Source organism: Stereum hirsutum, assembly GCF_000264905.1.
Source record: "Stereum hirsutum FP-91666 SS1 unplaced genomic scaffold STEHIscaffold_2, whole genome shotgun sequence".
In the NCBI taxonomy this organism is placed as follows: domain Eukaryota; kingdom Fungi; phylum Basidiomycota; class Agaricomycetes; order Russulales; family Stereaceae; genus Stereum; species Stereum hirsutum.
The window spans coordinates 1,958,719-1,979,259 of NW_006763132.1; the positions used below are offsets into that span (position 1 = coordinate 1,958,719).

General features: G+C 51.6%; 8 protein-coding genes across 8 annotated transcripts; 4 read left to right on the top strand and 4 right to left on the bottom strand.

Moving 5' to 3' along the window:
* Positions 1–2,289: 2,289 nt before the first annotated feature.
* Positions 2,290–2,748, top strand: STEHIDRAFT_29607 (uncharacterized protein; the record flags this gene model as incomplete). The annotated part of the gene is made up of 1 exon (XM_007299155.1): positions 2,290–2,748. A coding segment is annotated over one exon (459 nt), but the record flags the coding sequence as incomplete, so codon positions are not given.
* On the top strand, positions 2,734–3,731 carry STEHIDRAFT_49646 (uncharacterized protein; the record flags this gene model as incomplete). Its single annotated transcript, XM_007299303.1, has 2 exons — positions 2,734–3,527; positions 3,584–3,731. The coding sequence occupies 2 exons, from the start codon at positions 2,734–2,736 to the stop codon at positions 3,729–3,731; spliced, it is 942 nt and encodes a 313-aa protein (XP_007299365.1).
* Positions 3,732–8,079: 4,348 nt separating this feature from the next.
* STEHIDRAFT_118300 (uncharacterized protein) lies at positions 8,080–9,705 on the top strand. The gene is made up of 2 exons (XM_007299893.1): positions 8,080–9,362; positions 9,473–9,705. Exons 1-2 carry the CDS (start codon positions 8,377–8,379, stop codon positions 9,480–9,482), a joined length of 996 nt encoding a protein of 331 aa, XP_007299955.1. The 5' UTR covers positions 8,080–8,376; the 3' UTR covers positions 9,483–9,705.
* A 2,541-nt stretch (positions 9,706–12,246) lies between these two features.
* STEHIDRAFT_31787 (uncharacterized protein) lies at positions 12,247–12,561 on the top strand (the record flags this gene model as incomplete). Its single annotated transcript, XM_007299158.1, has 1 exon — positions 12,247–12,561. A coding segment is annotated over one exon (315 nt), but the record flags the coding sequence as incomplete, so codon positions are not given.
* Positions 12,562–13,595: 1,034 nt separating this feature from the next.
* STEHIDRAFT_152833 (uncharacterized protein) lies at positions 13,596–14,660 on the bottom strand (the record flags this gene model as incomplete). Its single annotated transcript, XM_007299894.1, has 2 exons — positions 13,596–13,720; positions 13,808–14,660. The coding sequence occupies 2 exons, from the start codon at positions 14,658–14,660 to the stop codon at positions 13,596–13,598; spliced, it is 978 nt and encodes a 325-aa protein (XP_007299956.1).
* Positions 14,661–15,788: 1,128 nt separating this feature from the next.
* STEHIDRAFT_152834 (uncharacterized protein) lies at positions 15,789–16,266 on the bottom strand (the record flags this gene model as incomplete). Its single annotated transcript, XM_007299895.1, has 2 exons — positions 15,789–16,126; positions 16,188–16,266. 2 exons carry the CDS (start codon positions 16,264–16,266, stop codon positions 15,789–15,791), a joined length of 417 nt encoding a protein of 138 aa, XP_007299957.1.
* Positions 16,267–16,977: 711 nt separating this feature from the next.
* On the bottom strand, positions 16,978–18,776 carry STEHIDRAFT_165547 (uncharacterized protein; the record flags this gene model as incomplete). The annotated part of the gene is made up of 2 exons (XM_007299896.1): positions 16,978–18,383; positions 18,452–18,776. The coding sequence occupies 2 exons, from the start codon at positions 18,774–18,776 to the stop codon at positions 16,978–16,980; spliced, it is 1,731 nt and encodes a 576-aa protein (XP_007299958.1).
* Positions 18,777–19,167: 391 nt separating this feature from the next.
* On the bottom strand, positions 19,168–20,374 carry STEHIDRAFT_165548 (uncharacterized protein; the record flags this gene model as incomplete). Its single annotated transcript, XM_007299898.1, has 3 exons — positions 19,168–19,952; positions 20,169–20,234; positions 20,298–20,374. The coding sequence occupies 3 exons, from the start codon at positions 20,372–20,374 to the stop codon at positions 19,493–19,495; spliced, it is 603 nt and encodes a 200-aa protein (XP_007299960.1). The 3' UTR covers positions 19,168–19,492.
* Between the last annotated feature and the right edge of the window lie 167 nt (positions 20,375–20,541).

Here is a 20,541-nt window from a genome sequence, read left to right on the forward strand (position 1 = left end):
CGATCTTTATATACAGCAGCCGCTGAACAAAGGATTCCGTTGAGGCTGTAACTTTTGCTTTGTGGATCCAAAAGCAGATGCGGATAATGATCAAACAGAAATGGATTCAGTATCCCCCAAGTAAAAGGTTCTCTTTCTCCCTCTTTCATTACAAGGCCTAATATTTCGTGCCCGCCATGCCTTATCTTTGGCATTGACTCGATAAAATATATTGCTTCGGCTGAACACAAAGTACCGGTTTCAGTCCCGGCCCCGCCAGATAAATTCCTTTGTGAGTCCTATATCGGCATCGGAACGCAAAGTTCCGGAACGAGGACAGCATCCAGTTCCGCACCGGCCGTTTTTGTGCTTCACCACACTCTATATTTTATTAATCTGCCCTCCTTCACCCAATACCGGTCGCAAACCCGAACGTAAAGAATCGATTGATATTCAGGGTATGTTCAATATTATATACATGCATCTCGAAACCCAACCCTATGCCATTATTTGTAGCATTTCATTCCGTTTCCTGTTTGGGGTGTCCGGAAAGTAGCCTCCGCCGCCGTGATCAGCAACCGACGAACGTCACGTGAAGTGGCGTCGCAGGGTTTTCAGCCAACAATTCATGTTCAATCGTGTTTTTCCACAATCCAACTGCACAGCCCTCTGGTAATGGACAACCCCGGACATGCTGTCAAGTTAGGTGGAAGAAAGGGTAAAAAATACGAGGGCCATTCACCGTAGACCGTCGAAAACGACGGTGGGGTCACGGGCCGGATCTTCTGAGCGTTGTAAGATAGGGTAAGTTCACTTCCAGGGTCATCACGTGCAAGAGCGTGACAGGGCCCTCAGAGAGGCGTGACAAGACCATGAAATACCTGATATATATTTGTACATACAGTTTTTCAAAATTTCGAAACCACAGATCCAATCCATTCCATTGTAAGGATGTGTGTATGCAAAAAAAAAGGTGCTTAAATGTGAATCAATGGAGGAGATAGCATTTTCGTGGCAGAGGGGGTTCACAATGGCCAAAAAAGGCAAGGTGGCACTGCGTTTGTGGCCACAGAGCCTCGCGTTTGCCATGCAGCAGTACCCTGTCGCTTCGTTGCAAACAAACGTGGAGCCTCCTCGCACCTCGACAGCGACTACAAAAAAGTTTCAGGAATACAACTACACCTCTTTTCACTTCATTTTCTATTGAAACATGCCAAAACCAAAAAGATCCAATGTCAAAAACCTCGGTGCTCATGCACTGCCGAAGGAGGTGAGCATTGTATCATTCCCCGAAGTACAGAAGCTAATACAAAAAATACAAAGGATCGTCCACGGACCCCACCTCCTAAGTCACAGATAGTCCACAATCCTCCTCCCGCACCTGCACGACCAACTTACACCAATGGCGAGACCGGACAACGCCGAGACAATGTCGTTGACGCTCTCAATGAGATGAGCACATCTCGATGGTCCCTCACAAGTCCTGTACCCGATGTTTCAATCAGCGACCTCCACAACCACCCCGCTAGCCATTTCAGTGCCCTTACACGTGCAGGCTGGTTCCGAGAGCGCTCGGACAGCGAGGGCTCAGAGCCATCTTCGTTGACATCACGACTACACCAATTGCATTCTCCCACAACGAATTCCTCTGCAATCCCGGCCCTACCAGAGCCTATCAACACACCCGATAACATATTCGACCCCGTTGGCGCCTTCGCAGCACTCCTTGAAGCAAAACTATCCCTCCAATCGGCAAATGCGGACGACGAGGATGCAGACGCAGTCGATGACGATAGGAGCGAGGAGAAAGGGGTTCTAGACAAGGGCGAAGATACAGAATATGTGGGTATGGACGGAGAAGAAACCGAGGGTGACGGAGCTGAGCCTTGTCGTGAGGGCGATGATCTGTGGGAGAGGCCGGAAATGCGGAGAAAGGGGCGCTTTGTTTTTGCGCCATCGCTCGACGAAGCTCGCGTGGCGCACGCCGACCTTGTCAGTGTCCTGGAACCAAAACGCACAAGTGGTCGTGGGTACAAGAAGGTGGATATGGATGAAGTTACTCAGCGGCGGTTACTGGGCCTGCGCATCTTCTTGAACCTCTTCATCGACAGGGAGAGCATCTCACCTGGGAAGCGTGGCAACTGGACACAGGCATCCTTTGATGCGGCCAAAGTCATCGAAGAAAGCACGTTCCAGGCTGAGAACTACCGTCAATGGGGGCGTGCATTCATTCAGGACCGCGACGCACTCCCCGAACACGACTACGGCAGGGGCAACCGCGCACTCATCGAAGATGAAGATATTGCTACCGAAATACACCTACATCTACAAAGCATCGGTAAATACATCAAAGCGGAGGACGTTGTACGCTTTATGGGGACACCGGAGATGTTGGAGAGGACGAAACGCACCAAGCCTATTTCCGTTATAACTGCACGCGCATGGCTCGCACGGATGGGATACCGCTGGAAGCGTGACCATAGAGGCCAGTACGTTGATGGCCACGAGCGCGAGGACGTTGTCACCTATCGAAACAAGATCTTCCTGCCTGCAATGGCTATATTTGAGCTGAAAACACGGAAATGGGTCGATTTAGAGCTAGACGAGGAAGGGAACTATACCTTGCATGGGCGCCGTGTCGTAATCTGGTATCACGATGAGTCCACCTTTTACGCTCACGATCGTCGAAAGAGCCGTTGGGTGGCTCCTGGTGAAGCGCCGATACCACAGCCGAAAGGGGAGGGGGTTTCGCTGATGGTCGCAGACTTCATTTCTGCTGACTATGGCTACTTGCGCTCGCCGGATGGAACCGAGGAGGCGCGGGTGCTGTTTCCTGCTGGGGCACATCGGGAGGGTTATTTTACGAATGAAGAGATATTGAAGCAGGCGAGGAAGGCGATGGGGATCCTCGAGAAATATTACCCAGACGAGGACCACGTATTCGTATTCGATAATGCGACGACGCACCTAAAGCGACCTCAAGGGTCACCGAGCGCCACCAAAATGACGAAGGGGCCGTCGAAGGATTTTGGCGTTGACGTGAACGTTTTGGGCGAGGATGGAAAACCTATTTATAACGAGAAGCGTCAGCCTATCAAGAAGAGGGTTCGCATGGAAAAGGGGCGGTTGGATGATGAGAACGAGCAGGACTTTTACTTTCCAGATGACCATTCCGAGTTCCCTGGATACTTCAAGGGCATGGCACGGATTCTCGAAGAGCGTGGCGTGGACGTGAAGGGGAAGAAGGCTCAATGTGGCAAGGCCTTCTCCGATTGCCCCAAGGGCGCTACCGACTGCTGCTGCCGTCGCATGCTGTACAACCAACCGGACTTCGTTAACGTCGAATCCATTTTGGAGTCGGTGTGTCGAGAGCGGAACGTACCGGTGGTGTTTCTGCCGAAATTTCACTGCGAGCTGAACCCCATTGAGCAAGTATGGGGTGCGGCGAAACGGTACTATCGGCTTTTACCTCCATCGTCGAAGTTCGAGGACCTTCGTCAAAACCTTCTCGAATCCCTTGAATCTGTCTCTGTGGATCATATGCGAAGGTCAGTTTTCTTTCACTAGTCCGAAGAAACAATTGGGTGATAGGCTTGCCTTTCAGGTTCGTGACGCGAACCTCGCGGTTCATGGATGCGTACCGCAAAGGGTTGAATGGAAGGCAGGCGGCGTGGGTTTCACGCAAGTACCGTGGACACCGTGTTGTGTCGGAGTCAATTCTAAAAGAAATGGATAACGCTAAAGTTGTATAATATTAATACAGTAATTTACTAGATAACTTCGGTACTTACTGGTGGGCCGTGAGTGTCTCAGCCATCGAAGACACGCTGCCTTGAACTTGCGAGGTTGTGGTTGCGTGTGGAGAACTGAACCCGACATTTCTGTGGCGCAATTTGGGCGGCCATACCCGATGGTCACGTGGTGACGCGCCCTTGGTCACTCGAGAGTCACACGCCACGGAAAATCGAAAACAATGATGTTGAATATTATCTCCTCCTTTGCATCGCTGTACTTACCAGATTGAACTATGCAATCTCATAGAGTAGATCAATCCCAACAAATCTGTGGTTTTGGAATTTTATCCAAGCTTATATTCCATCTTCCACAAATATCCTTCATCATTGTTGCTGCTTTTTCGAGCCCAGAATCTCCGAAGCACGTGATGACCCCGGAAGTGAACTTACTCTATCTTAAGTTGAATGGCCCTCGCAAAACTCACTCTATCAAAAAATTAATTTCGCAGGGATGCTACAATCTAACGTGGGCGTAGACATGCGCAATTGAAATTTTGACGAAGGCCTTTTTGTACGCGCTAAGTATTCTTGCAGAAACGTTTTGCGCCACAACACGTGATGTTCGTCGGTCGCTGATGGCCTCTGCCTTACTTGTTTATACCGCCACGTTTCCCACGTGGCTTGTCTCCACGTGGTTTGTCTCGAGACAACTGCCTCCCCATTAAGTATTAGATGATGACAGGCCATGCTCTCTTACGGCACTCAACCAAATCCGAGCCTAAGTATAGCGGTCACGGTGGCTGTTGAGTATGTGAGTTCTTCTCGCAGACCTGAAGCATCAGGTGCGTTTCCAGACGAATCGTACTGCCTTCTACCAATACCGCAACGTATTCATCTGTTTATAAATCGGTTGTATCCTATAAGCGTGGCGCCGGGACACAGGGATACATTAAAGTAGTCCATCACGCGAGAATTCAATATAACCCGCTCGGAATCGGTGCCACATTGGTGCAGCCGTGATACATGTCATGATGCACGTTTGATACCTTGTGGTTGTAAACACGCATGTTTTCGACAGAGACGGGGACAACAGCCTCACGATCAGACGGCTCACTGCAGAAGATATATGTAGCAATATAGCTGGCAGGAGTCTCATAATGGCCCGAGAGTCGATGCTCTTCGGTAGGCAACCACGGTGCCTTATATTCGATCAAAGGGCTTGGTTTGATTCGACCTATAGAATAATGCAGAGATGGTGCGGGGCCGTGGAAGCCATGAGGCAGCGTGTTGAACCCAGGCCGTGTCTGTCTATCTATGCATTTGAACCTCCATAAGCCCTGTTCAGAGTTCGCATATTGAGGCCTCGCATATGAGGCTCGTAAATGAGCTCGATATGAGCTGAGCTGCCCCATTAGGGAGAAACTGCTCGGCAAAGCCTCTTGGCTGTGCTGGAGCTCATATCAAACTCATATCGAGCTCATATACGAGCTCATATACTGCGTTTATGAGGGCTCGATATGAGCACTCTGAACAAGGCTATACATCCAGCGAGTTTCGTTCCAGTTGGGTGTGATGGCCTGCTTTCTGAAGTTCCTCGTGTTGAAACATGGCATATGCATGGGCTTGGGCTTCTCCCGCTATCCATACAGCATAGCCTCCTAATTTATGGTTCTACGCCGTGTGTTGTTATTGGAGTGAAGCGTCCCGCATACTCGAGTAGCCTTCGGGTGCGGCCTCAACTCCCTGCACAATTTAGGTGGCTATGTACTCGAGCTATGCCATATATAAAGGCACATGTCCCCTACGGTATGTCTGCCCTACTCACCTTCCCCACTCACCTTCTCCACAATGTCTCTCCCTAGTTCTGCCACTCCAGACTGCAGCTTCTTCGTGACCCGTATCATGTTCCACAGTTTTCTATTAATCCTTTATCCGGTCTTTACCGTATACGCATTTTCGTTCTCCAATATTTTCGTCCTTTCAGGTCTCGCGATATTCATAGTCATCATGACGCTTCTTGCTGGGTAGGTCTCCCATTTCCTTTTTATCGCGCTCACCGTTGTCGTGTCTAATTTTGTGTACTTTCGTCAGTGATTGGGTTACTTTCCATAGGAGACCACCCGTTATGTTATGGTATTTCGCCGATATCACTTTGTCAGGATCTTTGATTCCGTTGTCCCGGCTAGGTATGTACACGTTGTCATCTCCATATCTTATCAAGGCGACATCGTGTTCATTTATATAACCTGCAGCCGAAAATCACGATTGGGATACACCCGATTCAGGAAACTTTGACCCTTGGCAGGAACTCCTCTTCTACTCAAACGCGTTCTTCTTTTCCATTTATTGGCTCCCAGCTATCATCGTCATCCTCTACGTCCTCTTCCTGAACATTTCCCTCATTTACAACTCCATGAAACATGGTCATTCATCCAGTCCATTGTTTGCCACGGGTCCTCCAACGTCACCGGACTCGGACCAGCAGTCTACATCCTTTAGATGGCTGCTGGGACCAAGGCGTAGCGATGAAGAAGAGCACTTGGTCGAGCACGGATGTGCAAAGGTTATATTCGGCCGTACCATGTTTCGTAAACACCCGTAAGTTCTCTAATTCCACTTTTGTTACCAATGCATAGCGGACATATAGCAAGTCACAGTATAGTTGACATTGTGTTGAATTAGATTTGAGCCCGTCCTACTAGGGCTCGTCCGGGGCACGATTGCGATGTGGGCAATGCTAGGCCTTTTGGGGTACCTGGTTTTTCTCATCTATGAGCAGGAATTCATCGCGAGCAGCATTAGCCCCGTTCAACAATCACTCACGATGATAGATCGTCGGGGCTTCGATGAGTCTACCGAATGGCCTGTATATTTTGGGGCTTATCAACCCGAAATACTAGTGGTGCGTATCGCCTGCTACAATCCTCGGTCCACAACTCACCTCACACGACATTGCATCTCAGAGGGCAAACAGGAACGTCACCTCTCACAAAGTTGCTACATACCGCGACTTGAACATCACCATTCCAGATGCAGTGGACGGGAATCAATGTGACACCTCCCACGCAAAGGACTCGTCTGACATCCTTCACGCAAACTGCACTTTTACGGCCACGGGTGATCCATTCAGCAGCCTCTATATCTCTCTGTCGAGCAATGTCTCCGTTTCGATCTGGGTGCTCGACTCCCTGGGCAATCAGCGACACGATTTCCCGACCGCACGTCGATACACCAGACCGTTCGTCCTGGAACCCAATCAGCACCTGATCGGCTCATTGTCTGTAAGGAAGATCACGCTTGGGAGATGGGAATGGCTGGCGTACAACCCGCGTAAGCCTTTTTACTAATGTCCTCTACGTCCACTGTTGACATCTCTCTGGATTATAGGCGTTGAGCCTGATACCAACAGCTCAGCTATATCTCAGGCCGGACTCAACACATCATCGATTGTGCTGTCCACTGTCCTTCCCAGCAGCCTGGAATGGATCGCTTCCGAGGAGATCACCTCAACTTCAATTGCTGGGGCTGCGCTGCAAATCATTTCCACCGTTGGTGGCGTATATGTTGTTGTAAACGGTATATTTTTCTTCATTTTTGGGAGGAGTCTCCTTGCGGTAATCATCGGTACGAATATTCAATCTTCAGTACATTATGTCTGTCCTTATGCTGAACTACCCGAAGGTGGAAGACCCCTCTCTCCGTTTGGATTGAGTAGCTTGTTTCCGTCCTTCAAGAAAGCCATCTCAGACGCCTATCCTGACATGCAACAGGACCTGAAGTCAAAGGGAATGGCACGTTTCGTTCACGAGGTAGCGATGGATGTTGGAGTTGTAGGAGTTGTAGAAGACAAGGACCGCGCGTAACGCATGCCGAACTCTTAGGGGTCACTTGCTTCGGGGGAGTCCTGGGCAATTCCATAGGCACACGTCCTAGCTTCGGCCTGGACATCCGTTCATTCACAATTCCGTGTCATTTCCGCATCTTAGTGTCACACATATATTCTGATTAATTATCGCTCTGTCGTCTCTCGCAGACCCTTTCCGCTCGGACCCAACAACGTGGCCGCGGACTTGGATGATGCTGTAAGCCTGGCGGGCTCACATATTCGTTAACCGGTAATTTACGTGTGGCTTTCGTAGTACAAACAAGTACAAACAGTACGATAATATTCCTCCCTGCGCCGCGGTCCCCTTTACCTTACGTTCTCTGACCGCAACGCAGGTATGAATCTTTTACTCTTACTTACCGTTACCGGACCTTACGTTCTCTGACCGCAACGCAGACGGTTTGATCCTGTTAGATTGGTCCGAGTGAGGCTGCCCCGCCAGACAGCCTTTCACTTTTTTTTTAACATCGATCACCACCGCCGCCGCTGTTGAGACGCGCGTACAGTCAAACCGACTGTGCTCCACCCGTCACAATAGCCCCTCGCCGTCTACCGTCGACGCCAACACCGCTCCTCACACGAGCAGCTGTTCGCGCGAGAAACAACGCCGCTGAAGCCGTTCCGTCCCCGCCGACCGCCGCCACACCGTTTCCCCATCCATCGCCGCCTCCCACAGTCCCATCCGTCCTTCCAAATCCGTCTCCTCCACTCTCAGGCCCTCCCTCACCGAGATCCGACTCCGATTACAGCTCCGATCTTCCATCGTCCGCGCCAACGATGTCCACGATGCGCAACAGAACCACACTCGCGACGGTCGAACACAAGTCCGTCACGAAGCCTCCGATATTGACGCCTGGCGAGCTCTCTCCCCAGATCCTGCAGGACTGGAAGTTCGCTTGCACAAGCTACTTCCGTCACAAGGAGATCAAGGCCGCAGATCAGGTGGAGATGGTGGTTTCAGGCATGGAGGATCCGGTCATACGTGCATGGTACCAGGGCAATCCGGCCGCGCTCCACGCGCTCACGTTCGACACGTACATGAAGGAGATGGCGAAGGTGTGGCTGCCGAAGAACTGGGAACTCAAGGTACGCCGCTCAGTCAACGGAGAGCATCAGGGCGAGCGCGACTTCTGGTCGTGGGCCACACACATCCGCCAAACGAACGCCACCCTTCTCGGCACGACGTACCACGCCAACGACACTCGCCTCATGGAGATTCTCGAGGCCAATATGGACCCTCACCTCTCCAAGGCTGTCGAACGGAAGGGGATCATCGCGACGAACATCAAGGACTGGCTGGAGGAGATCCGCACCGTCGACGACGAGCGCCAGGACGTCCGCGAACAGGTCGCCTCAGCCGTCGCAGCCGAACGTTCACGCAATCGGGCAGACCGCGACACTCGTCGTGCTACCAACACTACGCAGTACGTCCCTCGCTCCGCCGCTGTCGCTACACCTTCCGCTTCCACTTCCGCTGCCGCTACCTCCGAGGCTCGTCTACCGCGGTTGACGGAGCCAGAGAGGGAGCTGTTGAACAAGTACCACGGGTGTCGGAAGTGCCGTCGTTTCTGGGTGTACCACCAGACCCAAAACTGCCCGAATGGTTTCGCCTCTGGTGTCGGCTACGCCCCGCTTACTGAAGCTCAGGCGCTAGCATCCAAGCCTCGTTCGGCCGCTGCCCCTGTGAAGACAGAACCGATCGCCGTTCTTGGGGCTGGATCTGCCGCACTCGGAAACGGAACCTCGTCTGAGGATGAATCCGAGTACGTTCTTCTAGACGAAGCTCATCTCCGCCCCGACTGTCTTATCACTGGTCCTAACGTCGAAATTCCCATTCCTATATCACCTCTTCTCGACATCGGTTCACCCTCAGTTCTGATTAGGCCCGAGCTTGTCGAACAGCTCGGACTACGACGCCACAAGCTCCCGCAATCGCAAGTCGTGTCGATGGCGAAGGAAGGTGGAGATTCATTCGAGTTCTCAGAGTGGGTGAAGGTGCAGGTTATGTCGAAGGATTCGTTGTGGGAGTCGAGAGTTGTCCGGGCCAAAGTTGCCCCAAATCTATGTGTCCCCCTTCTGCTTGGCAATACATTTCTTGTTGCCAACCACATCGTCATCGACGTCGAGGATCGCTCTGCCATCGACAAGACTGTTGGATACGACCTCATGCGTCCGAGAACATTTCCACCTCGAACATGGCCGGGTCCGAGAGTCACACCGCCACCTACTCCCAAAAAGCCGCGACCGTCACCTCCGCCAAAGCGGGCTGCTCCAATCGCGATCGTTCTTCCGGCTGAAGTCATGACAGATGTCCGTGTACGCATCGAGGTCCTCGCCTTCACGGAGCTTCTCAAGAAACGTGATGCTGAATTTAAGGAGAAGTATGCAGATCGCTTTCCAGTCCGCCTTCCGGATGTCGAGGCAATTCCGGCGAAGGTCTTCCATCGCATCCGTCTCAAGGACGCGACCAAGGTTGTCTCGGGGAGATCATACACCTGTCCACAGAAGTATCGGGCGGCATGGAAAGCCCTTCTCGATGAACATCTCGCGGCCGGTCGCATTCGTCCCTCATCCAGCAGCTACTCATCGCCGGCATTCATCATTCCGAAGTCAGATCCAACCGCCCCTCCTCGATGGGTCAACGACTACCGGCAGATCAACAAAAACACGATTCGAGACGAGACACCGCTACCTCGTATTGACGAGATATTCGCCGATTGCGGGAAGGGAAAAATATTTGGCAAGATCGACATGACCAACTCCTTCTTCCAAACACGCGTACATCCTGACGACATCCACCTCACTGCCGTTCGGACTCCGTTCGGCCTGTACGAATGGACGGTCATGCCGATGGGTGGTACAAACGCACCGGCAACTCATCAACGGCGAATGAACGACGCTCTTCGTGAACATATCGGGACGATCTGCCACGTCTATCTGGACGACATCATTATCTGGTCCCAGACAGTCGAGGAGCATGCGCAGAACGTAGCTAAGGTGATGGACGCACTGAGAGCCGCACACCTATTCTGCAATCCGAAGAAGACCGAACTGTTTTGCACAGAGGTATCTTTCTTGGGCCACATCCTTCGGGCGGACGGGATCTATGCGGACCCTCGGAAGACAGATCGCATCGTCAACTGGCCAGTACCCAAGTCTGCCACCGAAGTTCGCCAATTTCTTGGTCTCGTCCGATACATCTCCCAGTTCCTACCTGCACTCGCTGAACACACCTCTCACCTCACACCTCTCACCAACAAAGAATGTGACAAGTCTTTCCCGGCTTGGACAGCAGAACATCAGCATGCCTTTCAGGCCATCAAGGACATTGTCGTCAGCCGTGATTGTCTTACCACCATCGACTACGCCGATCCGACCAAGAAGATATTCCTCACAACAGATGCCAGTGATCGTCGTACAGGGGCCGTTCTCAGTTTTGGCGAAACTTGGGAGACAGCTCGACCAGTTGCGTTCGACTCCGTTCAGCTCAAAGGTGCCGAGAAGAACTACCCGGTTCATGAGAAGGAACTTCTCGCGATCTTGAAGTCTCTGAAACACTGGCGATATCTCCTGCTTGGGGCCCACTTCGAGGTTTTCACCGACCATCGTACTCTCGCATATTTCGAAACATGGCAGGAGGAGCCTTCTCGTCGGCAATCTCGTTGGCAAGAATACATGTCCCAGTACGATTTCGATATTCATTATATCAAGGGAGAAGATAACACAGTAGCGGATGGAATGTCGCGCATGCCAGATGAAGATTCACCTGCACCCATCTGCGCTGTTTTCGCTCTCTCCAACCTCTCATCGGAATCGCCAACAGCTCCCACCAGTTCCACATCTCCAAACACCTTCACGATCTCCAGCAACAACACCCTACTACACGACATCCAGGCAGGATATGCGTCCGACGACTTCTGTCAGAAACTGTTGAAGAATCTAACCAGCATCGAGGGCGCTCGACTGGAGTCAGAGACCAATCTGCTGTATGTCGGTCAGCGCCTGCTGATTCCTCGTGTCACCTCAGTACGAGAGACGCTGTTTCGCCTTGCTCACGACTCATTTGGACATGCTGGGTTCGACAAGGCGTACGCTTCACTTCGTGACGACTACTACTGGCCCAATATGCGTAGAGATCTGGAAGGCGCATATATTCCATCATGTACCGACTGTCAACGGAACAAGAGTCGCACGTCAAAACCGCCCGGTCCACTACATCCTCTTCCCGTTCCCAACCAGCGCTTCCAATCTGTCGCAATCGACTTCATCGGACCCCTTCCGAAGGACAAAGGTCACGACTCGATTATCACGATGACAGATCGGTCAGGCGCAGATATTCGGATCATACCTTCGGAAACGACGCTTACCGCTGAGAAGTTCGCCGTCATCTTCTTTAACGAATGGTACTGCGAGAATGGCCTCCCAATCGAAATCATCTCCGACCGCGACAAATTATTTATGACGAAGTTTTGGCATGCACTTCACAAACTCACCGGAGTCAAGGTCAAGATGTCGACAGCATATCACCCAGAGACAGATGGCGCCAGCGAACGCAGTAACAAGACGGTCAACGAGGCGATCCGATCACATGTCGATGCCAACCAGACAGGTTGGGTAGCAGTCCTCCCCCGAATCCGTTTCGCAATCATGAACACTGTCAACGCGTCGACTGGCTACTCTCCCTTCCAGCTCAAAAGTGGTCATTCTCCCCGACTCATCCCGCCATTCGTCCCATCCAATCGGACAAAGGAAGATCGTGATGCAAGCGCAGTCATGCAGCAGATCGAACTGGACGTCAAGGACGCCCAGGACAATCTCCTCGCCGCCAAGATTCGCCAGGCATATCACGCTAACGAACACAGAGCAGCGGAAGACGTATTCGAGAAGGGAGACCGTGTTATGTTGTCCACAGAAAATAGACGACGAGAGTACAAGCGGAAGGGGGAAAAACGAGTGGCTAAGTTCATGCCGCGATGGGACGGTCCCTATATCGTCATTGAAGCCTTCCCAGAGAAGTCTCAATATACTCTCCAGCTTCCGAACTCACCACGAACCTTTCCGGGATTCCATGCCTCCCTTCTGAAACGTTATAAGGCGAACGATCCCACTCTCTTTCCGGGTAGAGAACTCAGCGGACCACGACCCATCGTCACCGCGGAGGGTTGGGAGGAGTGGCCAATTGATAGGATTGTGGATGAGAGGAAAAGAGGACGAGGGAAGCAGTACAAAGTTCGATGGTTGGGCGAAGGACCGGAAGAAGAGAGGTGGGTTTCGGGTGCAGAGATGGCGCAGACAGAGGCACTTGATGTCTGGGAGGCAAAGGAGGCGGAACGGATTCGTGAGCAGTCGGGCTAATTACTTCACTATTCTCATTTTCTTTCTCGGACTTTGGTTTTCTTTTTTTCGGAACTATGGGCTGATCTCAGAGGGGGGGAGGGTGTAAGCCTGGCGGGCTCACATATTCGTTAACCGGTAATTTACGTGTGGCTTTCGTAGTACAAACAAGTACAAACAGTACGATAATATTCCTCCCTGCGCCGCGGTCCCCTTTACCTTACGTTCTCTGACCGCAACGCAGGTATGAATCTTTTACTCTTACTTACCGTTACCGGACCTTACGTTCTCTGACCGCAACGCAGACGGTTTGATCCTGTTAGATTGGTCCGAGTGAGGCTGCCCCGCCAGACAGCCTTTCAGATGCTACTTGAACCATGCCTGCCTTGCTCTTGTAGACATTCTCTTACATTCACCTGTCAACAGCTGTGGAAGATCCGCACGTTTTCAAATGTGAGATAATATGAGCTATACTTATAAGCTTCATCGAACGGAAACGCGCCTTTCGCAAGGCAAGTGCGACGCGCAAGTCCGGACCAAAGGCTTCATTTGTGAAAGCACCGAATCCCTCGTGTATTGTCTTCTGACGGATCCGAAGTAATTATTAATGAGGATAATAACGGCTGTAGGAGTCAATCACTCGTATGTCGAAGCTTCTCCCGCTACGTATGAAGGACTCGTGTAGGGGCGATGAACCATAGCTTTTCGCCGCGATGGCTCGAGGACGGCTCGCGGCAGGAGGGATGGCTATGAACGGGAGCGATTTCCCCACACTGCACAGTGTCAGCTATAATATCATTCAGAGTCATTCAAAATCGGGTCTGAGAGGACTAATAGTACGACCTCGATGGAGTCTTACAACACTCAATCGTACCTACAACCCTGCCCAATTCTTCTAGCCACATAGCATCCATATCCTCGCAGTCCCTCAACCTTATCACCTTCATCCGTCCACCCATTCGATCTCTAGCAGCCGCATATGCCCACAAATTCGCAGCCACTTTGTCTTCCGCTTCCTCCACAAAACCATGGCCCATCAACTCCAACTCATCTAAACCGGTCAAAGACATGCCGAAATCATCTCCGACAGAGCTGTTTAGGGCTTTCACGAAAGGACCGACGAAGATACGCTCAACGACACACGACTCCAATGCCGGGAGCATGGTGAGGAGGTCGGTAATGGATTGTGGGAGGGTCTTGGCATCGCAAGGCGAACAGAAAGACAGGCGAATGGTCCTCACTTGCTGAAGGTGAAGGGTTTTGAAGAGCAGAAATAGCATCGGGTCGTACTTTCCCCGAGGGGGGGTAAATTCGAGGTTTATATCGGCTTCAGGTTCGATATCTGCTGACGTGAATTGCAGGGTAGATACAGAACGAGTAGACAAGTTCCATCCTTCTACGAGTACCGAACTGTATTGCAGACTAACGTGAATTCTGTCGAGTGTGGTGGCGACGGAATCGAAATCGGTACCGGAAGAAGATGGAATTGAATGTGGTAGTATAGGAAGATCGGGAGGAAATCTGCGTAGAGCCTGGGTACACACGAGAACGAAAGATGATGTCGATGGGATGGAAAGATGCTGTGGGAGCCCGAGACAGAAGAATTCGTTACCCATAAGGATAAGTCGACGGAGCAAAGGCAATGTAGCGATGTGATCGCCTACGACGACTTCGGTCGGCCGCTCGAACATTTGCTCAGTAATCTTGAGCCCCTCGAGCATCGGCATGGCATGCAGTGAGTCCAATATCTGTGCACAGCTTCGCCCAAGTGCGCCTCTGCTGGCGGAGAGGTGAGTCACGTTGTGCAGAAGGCCTTGCGGACACGCAATGTGCTCGAGGACGAGAATACGGAGGTTCGGTGCGTGACCGGCGAATGTAGACGGAGGAATAGCGCACGCGTCTTCCCAGTCGTACTCGGGTACGTATTAAAGTAACTTTTTGTGTGCTTTTTCCCCGCCAAAAAAAGGTGCGATCCGTGCTTTAGCTTTTTCCCACGCTTCACAAAAGTAAACTGTCCTTGCTTTTGGTGTGCTTCGCACCCTGTACATATACATTGTCTCGTCAATGAACCACAGTTCTTGCGAGACAGCGTTGTTTCGCCTTTGACGTCAGCACCGGTGCCGACCCTCTCTGTTCTTGACGATGACTGTCCGTGCGCGGACCGTGCCAGTTGCGCCCCACGGTCATCATCATACCGTCCTGTCGCCAACAACGACGTCGCTCAACGCCGTCAGCTTGTATTGCTGATATGGCTTCCTTCCATGCAGAGTATACTCCCTTAAGCAGTGCTGGGATTGAGTAGGTCTGTAAGTGTGATATGGGCAGTGGTCGGCGCCGTTGTTGTCGCTGTCATACCCGGCACATCTTCCACTAGTACTTTGAACTTTGAAGTTACAATAATAATATATCTCCTGGGAGTACACAGAAAGATGTAGGCTTCCCGAGAGGTACAGTACACAGCAATAGTGCCTATATGTGAGAGGTACTTTCGAGAGATGCACAAGGTAGACTTAAGAAAAGCTGACGAAAAGTAAGAATGTGAACTTTATGTCACGTGCAGGACCGACAGCGACGACGACGGCTATGAGTTGGCTATGAGAGGCCATACGCTCTTAGAAGAAACACAAAAAAAATATAGAAATATACCCTTGTAGCATGCGACCTAAGTACTCCTTACTTCGAAGTCTTGCAAGGGAGACAAGGCCACAAGCGACATTGAAGTCAGCAGAGCAAGGAAACCTTCCGATCTAGCTTTTTGTGCCGAAGCTAGCTTTAGAAGCTAACTTCGGCACAAAAGCTAGGAAAAGTTAACTTTGTAGGGAAAAAGCAACCAAAAAAGTTACTTTCATAGTAACCTACTCGTACTCGCGAGAGAGATCACTGAGCCTCATCGATTGAAGTATTGGTGCACTAGCCGTCGCCCGGGAGAAGGCGCGAACGATGTGTTTACCAACTTCTACCAAGTCGATATGTGAAACTCTATGACACTGGGCTAACGCCAGGTCAAGCGACTTCGCCAGAGCCGGAGGAAATTCCGAGGTTTCCTCTCGAATAGATGGGAAGACAGCAATAGGCGTCTCTCCTGATCGTCTGATCATCTCCTCAGTGTGGCCAGGCAATGAGCATACGTGGCGTCCCCATAAGTTAACGTCCTGGAGAGCCACATCTCGCCAGTGAGTACAGACGGCAGTAGCTAAATAGCACAGTGGCGTCAAACGAGTTCAAGGTTCGTTGGAGGTATCGGTGATGCGCACCTGAAAGCAAATCGCAGATGTCCAATGTGCTGAAGATCGTACACAGAGTCTCGTTCGAGAGGCGGGAGATAGCGGACATGGTGTTACGCCTTGACTTGACAATACATTCGAAAGAATGAAGCAAGTCTGAAATGTGATCTAAATTGTCGAGCAGGTCGTCGACTTCCTGTAATCCTAGCGTCTCGAGGGAACAGCTATCACGTTCTACTGTTTGTAGTAGGACACGTATGTCGTGCCATCGTGACTCCGAGTCGCTATTCATGTCGGAAGTTACAGAATCGCGTTCTCGAGGGGCTTCTAGTCCAGTGGAGCGTGAAAGTGACATGGTGTACACGTAGAGTATCGTCTTGAGTATAGTCAGCTCAGTTGGAAAGCGTTGGTGTGTCTCAAACAAAACGTCGAACACGCACTGCGGAGTAACATTCGGAGTTTGAACTTCGAGAATCTGGCCGAAGCGCCACAACCTGCCACAACGTTGTAACTCGTATCTAGTCGATACTCTCCGGGAAGAATCAGAAGCCTAAAAAGTATGCAATATGTATGGTCGACGGGATGTATAACGAGTGTAGAACGAGAGCGTTCCTAGTACAGCCGTAGGACTCGAAGAAACTTTGAGACCGTGAGAGGCGAGTGCAGAATTTCAAGTTGCCACCACAGGCCAACTTGTAAAGCGCGAGCGCACGGACTCGGACTCGGAGGGCTACATTCGGCTAGGCAAGCGGTTTGCCCACAATGCACAGAGTTTCAGCTGTGATGTTATTCAGTCATTCAAAATCTGGCTCCCTGAGAACTAACAGTACGACGTCGAAGGAGTCCTACAACAATTAACCTCGCCGACAACCCTGCCCAGTTCCTCCAGCCACATCGCATCCGTATCCTCGCAGTCCCTCAGCCTAATCACTCTCATCCGTCCACCCATCCGATCTCTAGCAGCCGCATACGCCAACAAATTCTCAGCAACTCTAGCTTCCGTATCCCTCGCAAAATCATGACCTATCAACTCTAGCTCGTCCAACCCGGTCAAAAACACGCCAACACCATCTCCGACACAGTCATTGAGGGCTTTCGCAAAAGGACCGATGAAGACACCTTCGGCGACGCACGACTCCAATGATGGCATCTTGGCGAGGAGGTCGGTCATGCTTCGCGGGAGGGACGTGACATCGAGAGATTTACCGACAGACAGACGAAGGGTCCTCACTTGCTGGAGACGAAGAGCCTTGAAGAGAAGAGAAAGCATCGGGTCGTACTCGTTGACTGAATGGATGTGAAAGCTAAGGCTGATATCGGGTTCGGGTTGGACGTCGACTGAAGAGGATTGTGCGGCGGACAACTTCCATCCTTCGACGACCATGGAAGTGCACTCCAGGCGAACGTGAAGTCTGGCAAGTGCGGTGGCGATGGGGTCGGTACCGGAAGAAGTGGAATTTGAATGTGGTAGAATGAGAGGATCCCGAGGACACCTGTGTAGAGTCTCGGTGCACTCGAGAGCGAAAGACGATGTCGACGGCACGGAAAGATTTTGTGGGAGCCAGAGGCAGAAGAATTGGTTGCCCGAAAGGGCGAGTCGGCGGAGCGAAGGTAATGTAACAATGCGTTCGCGCTCGATAACCTCGGTCGACCGCTCCAACGTTTTGTTGGTGATCTCGAGCTCCTCCAGCATCGGCATGACACTGAGCGTGTCCAAGATCTGCGCACAGCTTCTTCCAAGTGCGCCTCTCGAAGCAGAAAGGCGAGTCACGTTGTGCAAGAGGCCTTGCGGACACGCAATGTGGTCGAGGACGAGGTGGCGGAGGTTCGGTGCTTGACCGGCGAATGTAGACGGAGGGATGAGCGCATATGGCCGGCGGTACGGATAGATATCGCCGAGCTTCATTGATTGGAGTATTGGTGCACTAGTCGTCGCCCGAGAGAATGCGTCAACGATGTGTTCACCGACTTCTACCAACTCAATATGTGAAACTCTGTGACTCTGGGCCAACGCTAGATCAAGCGACTCGGCCAGTATTGGAGGGAACTGCGATATACGTCGTCGTATAGACGGGTAGACATATGCATTCCAGTGGAGGCCAATAGGCGTCTCTCCCGATCGTCTAATCATCTCCTTGGTAAGGCCGGGCAACGAGCATATGTGGTTTCGCCACAAGGTGGCGTCCTGGAGAGCGACGTCTCGCCAACGGCCACAGACGGCAGTGGCTGAGTATTGAATGGCACAAGGTCGTTAGACGGTTTTGAGGTTCGTTCAAGGTTTCGACGATGCTTACCTGAAAGCAGATCATAGATGTCCAATGTGCTGAATATCATCGACAAGGTCTCGTTCGGGAGGCGGGAGACAGCAGTGATGGCATTGCGTCTGGTCTTGACGACACGTTCGAGAGACTGGAGTAAGGCCGAAATGTGGTTTATATCGTTAAGTAGGTCGTCGACTGCCTGCAATCCTAGCTTCTCGAGCGAACGACTGCCGCATTCCACCGTCTGGAATAGGTTCCGTATGCCTTGCCACTGTAGCTCGCAAGTCCAAGTTGGATCGAAGATGAAAGAATGGCTCCCTCGAGCGGCTTTCGATCTGGTTGAGGGGAAAAGTGGCATACCCGTATCGTCTGTGGTGGATTGGAGAGAGTTGGAGTGCCGCACATATAACGCATTGCCGGTTAGTATGTACGTAGAAAGCCTTGTGGGACGTCACAGTTTGTCACGACTTGTCGGGTAAGTTATGGACACAAGCATGGATACTCTGTCGAGATAGAGGCCCAGATATCCATTTTTCGGTAAGTACAGGAAAAAAGGGCTACCAAAAGAAAATCTCGCAGCAAGGTGGCGGCTGACGAACTTGAAGGTTGCAACTTGCGCCGCACCGCTCCCCCAGCTACATTCGGAGTCTGAAATTCGAGCGTCTGGCCGAAGCGCCGTAACTCCCGCATATATCTTTGTTGAGAATCCTCTCGTAGCATCTCTCCGGAAGGACTCAGAAGCCTCAGAAGCTTGCAATACGATTATGTTTGAAGATGTGATGTACGACAAGAGCGTCCACAGTACGGCCGACGGGCTCAAGAGAACCTGCAGATCAATTCAAAACACCGAACGCTATAACACAACACAAATCAGAACATAAAAGTGTAAGTAAAATATCCAGGTCGATATCGTCCGTAAATGCCAACGCGTCGAAGGTATGAAGCGATGACATTTTGAAGTAGAGAAAACAATGCCAACAACGACAACAACGATCGATCCGTCCATCTCGCGCCACTGTCCTAACGCACAAACTATCACACCTCCATCCGGATCTAGACAACGACTCCTCTACTTCAGGCCATGACCAAGGCCGCACCGCCCAACGCCCCGAGCGCAACGCTAACCCCCATCACCAGCCCTCTCCCGCTAGGCGTCCAAGCCTTGGTCCCTCCACTTGTCCCCGCCACAGCCGTATTCGTCCCGATCAAACTCAACCACTGGTCATAGTCCAAGATCGTGCCAGAGCTCGTCGGAGTCGAAAGCACAGTGGCCGCAAAACTGGGAGTGAAGATGTCCTGCACGGTGATGAAATCTCCTGCAGCGTCGGTGGTGGTGTAGGTATAGGGTGTTGGGTCGCCGACGGAACCGGTGTTGCTGGCCGGGACACCGACAACTTGTGGTGGGGTCGTGGTGGCTTCGACTGCGGCCGTTGTGGAAGTGGTGAGGGGTGTTGTGGTAGAGGTGAGGGGTGTTGTGGTAGAGGTGGTTAGAGGTGTTGTGCTCGTGGTAGTGGTGTCATCGGTGAGGGTGGAGCTAGTAAAGAATGACAGGTAAGTTCCCAGCGATGAGAAAAGCAGCCACGAAAACTGGAAAGGCGTGCGCTAGAGGCTCATGGCTCAGAAAGCACAAAGATTGACACAAGGACATCACAGCTACACAGCGGCTCTGAGATGAGCAGAGAATGTCGCCACACGAAAAGAACAAGAGCCCGGAAGGGCGAAGATAGCCACCAGATTGAATATCACTTACAGAGTTACGGTCGTAGCCTGACCAAGGATTCCAGTTGTGACAACCTCTACCACGGTGACACCAAGACTAAAATTGAGAGAATATGATTAATTGACTGTAGCACTACTTGTAGCTAACAAGAAAGCGTACGCGGGGTCGACCACCGTCTCAGTCTGGCCGTGGACAAGGGCCAAAAACGGGAGAGAAAGAAGGATTAAAAGTTTCATGACGATCGTAGCGTTTGCCGTATTTATGTTTAGCAAGTCCAAATGCAAAAGCAAGGGACGCTTTGCAGACCGCACAGCTCAGATGGTTCTGAACGACGAAGCGGGGAAGGAGGAGGGATGAGGGAATTGCCTATGACGGCGATGGCTGCGCGCCATGCACGCGTCAA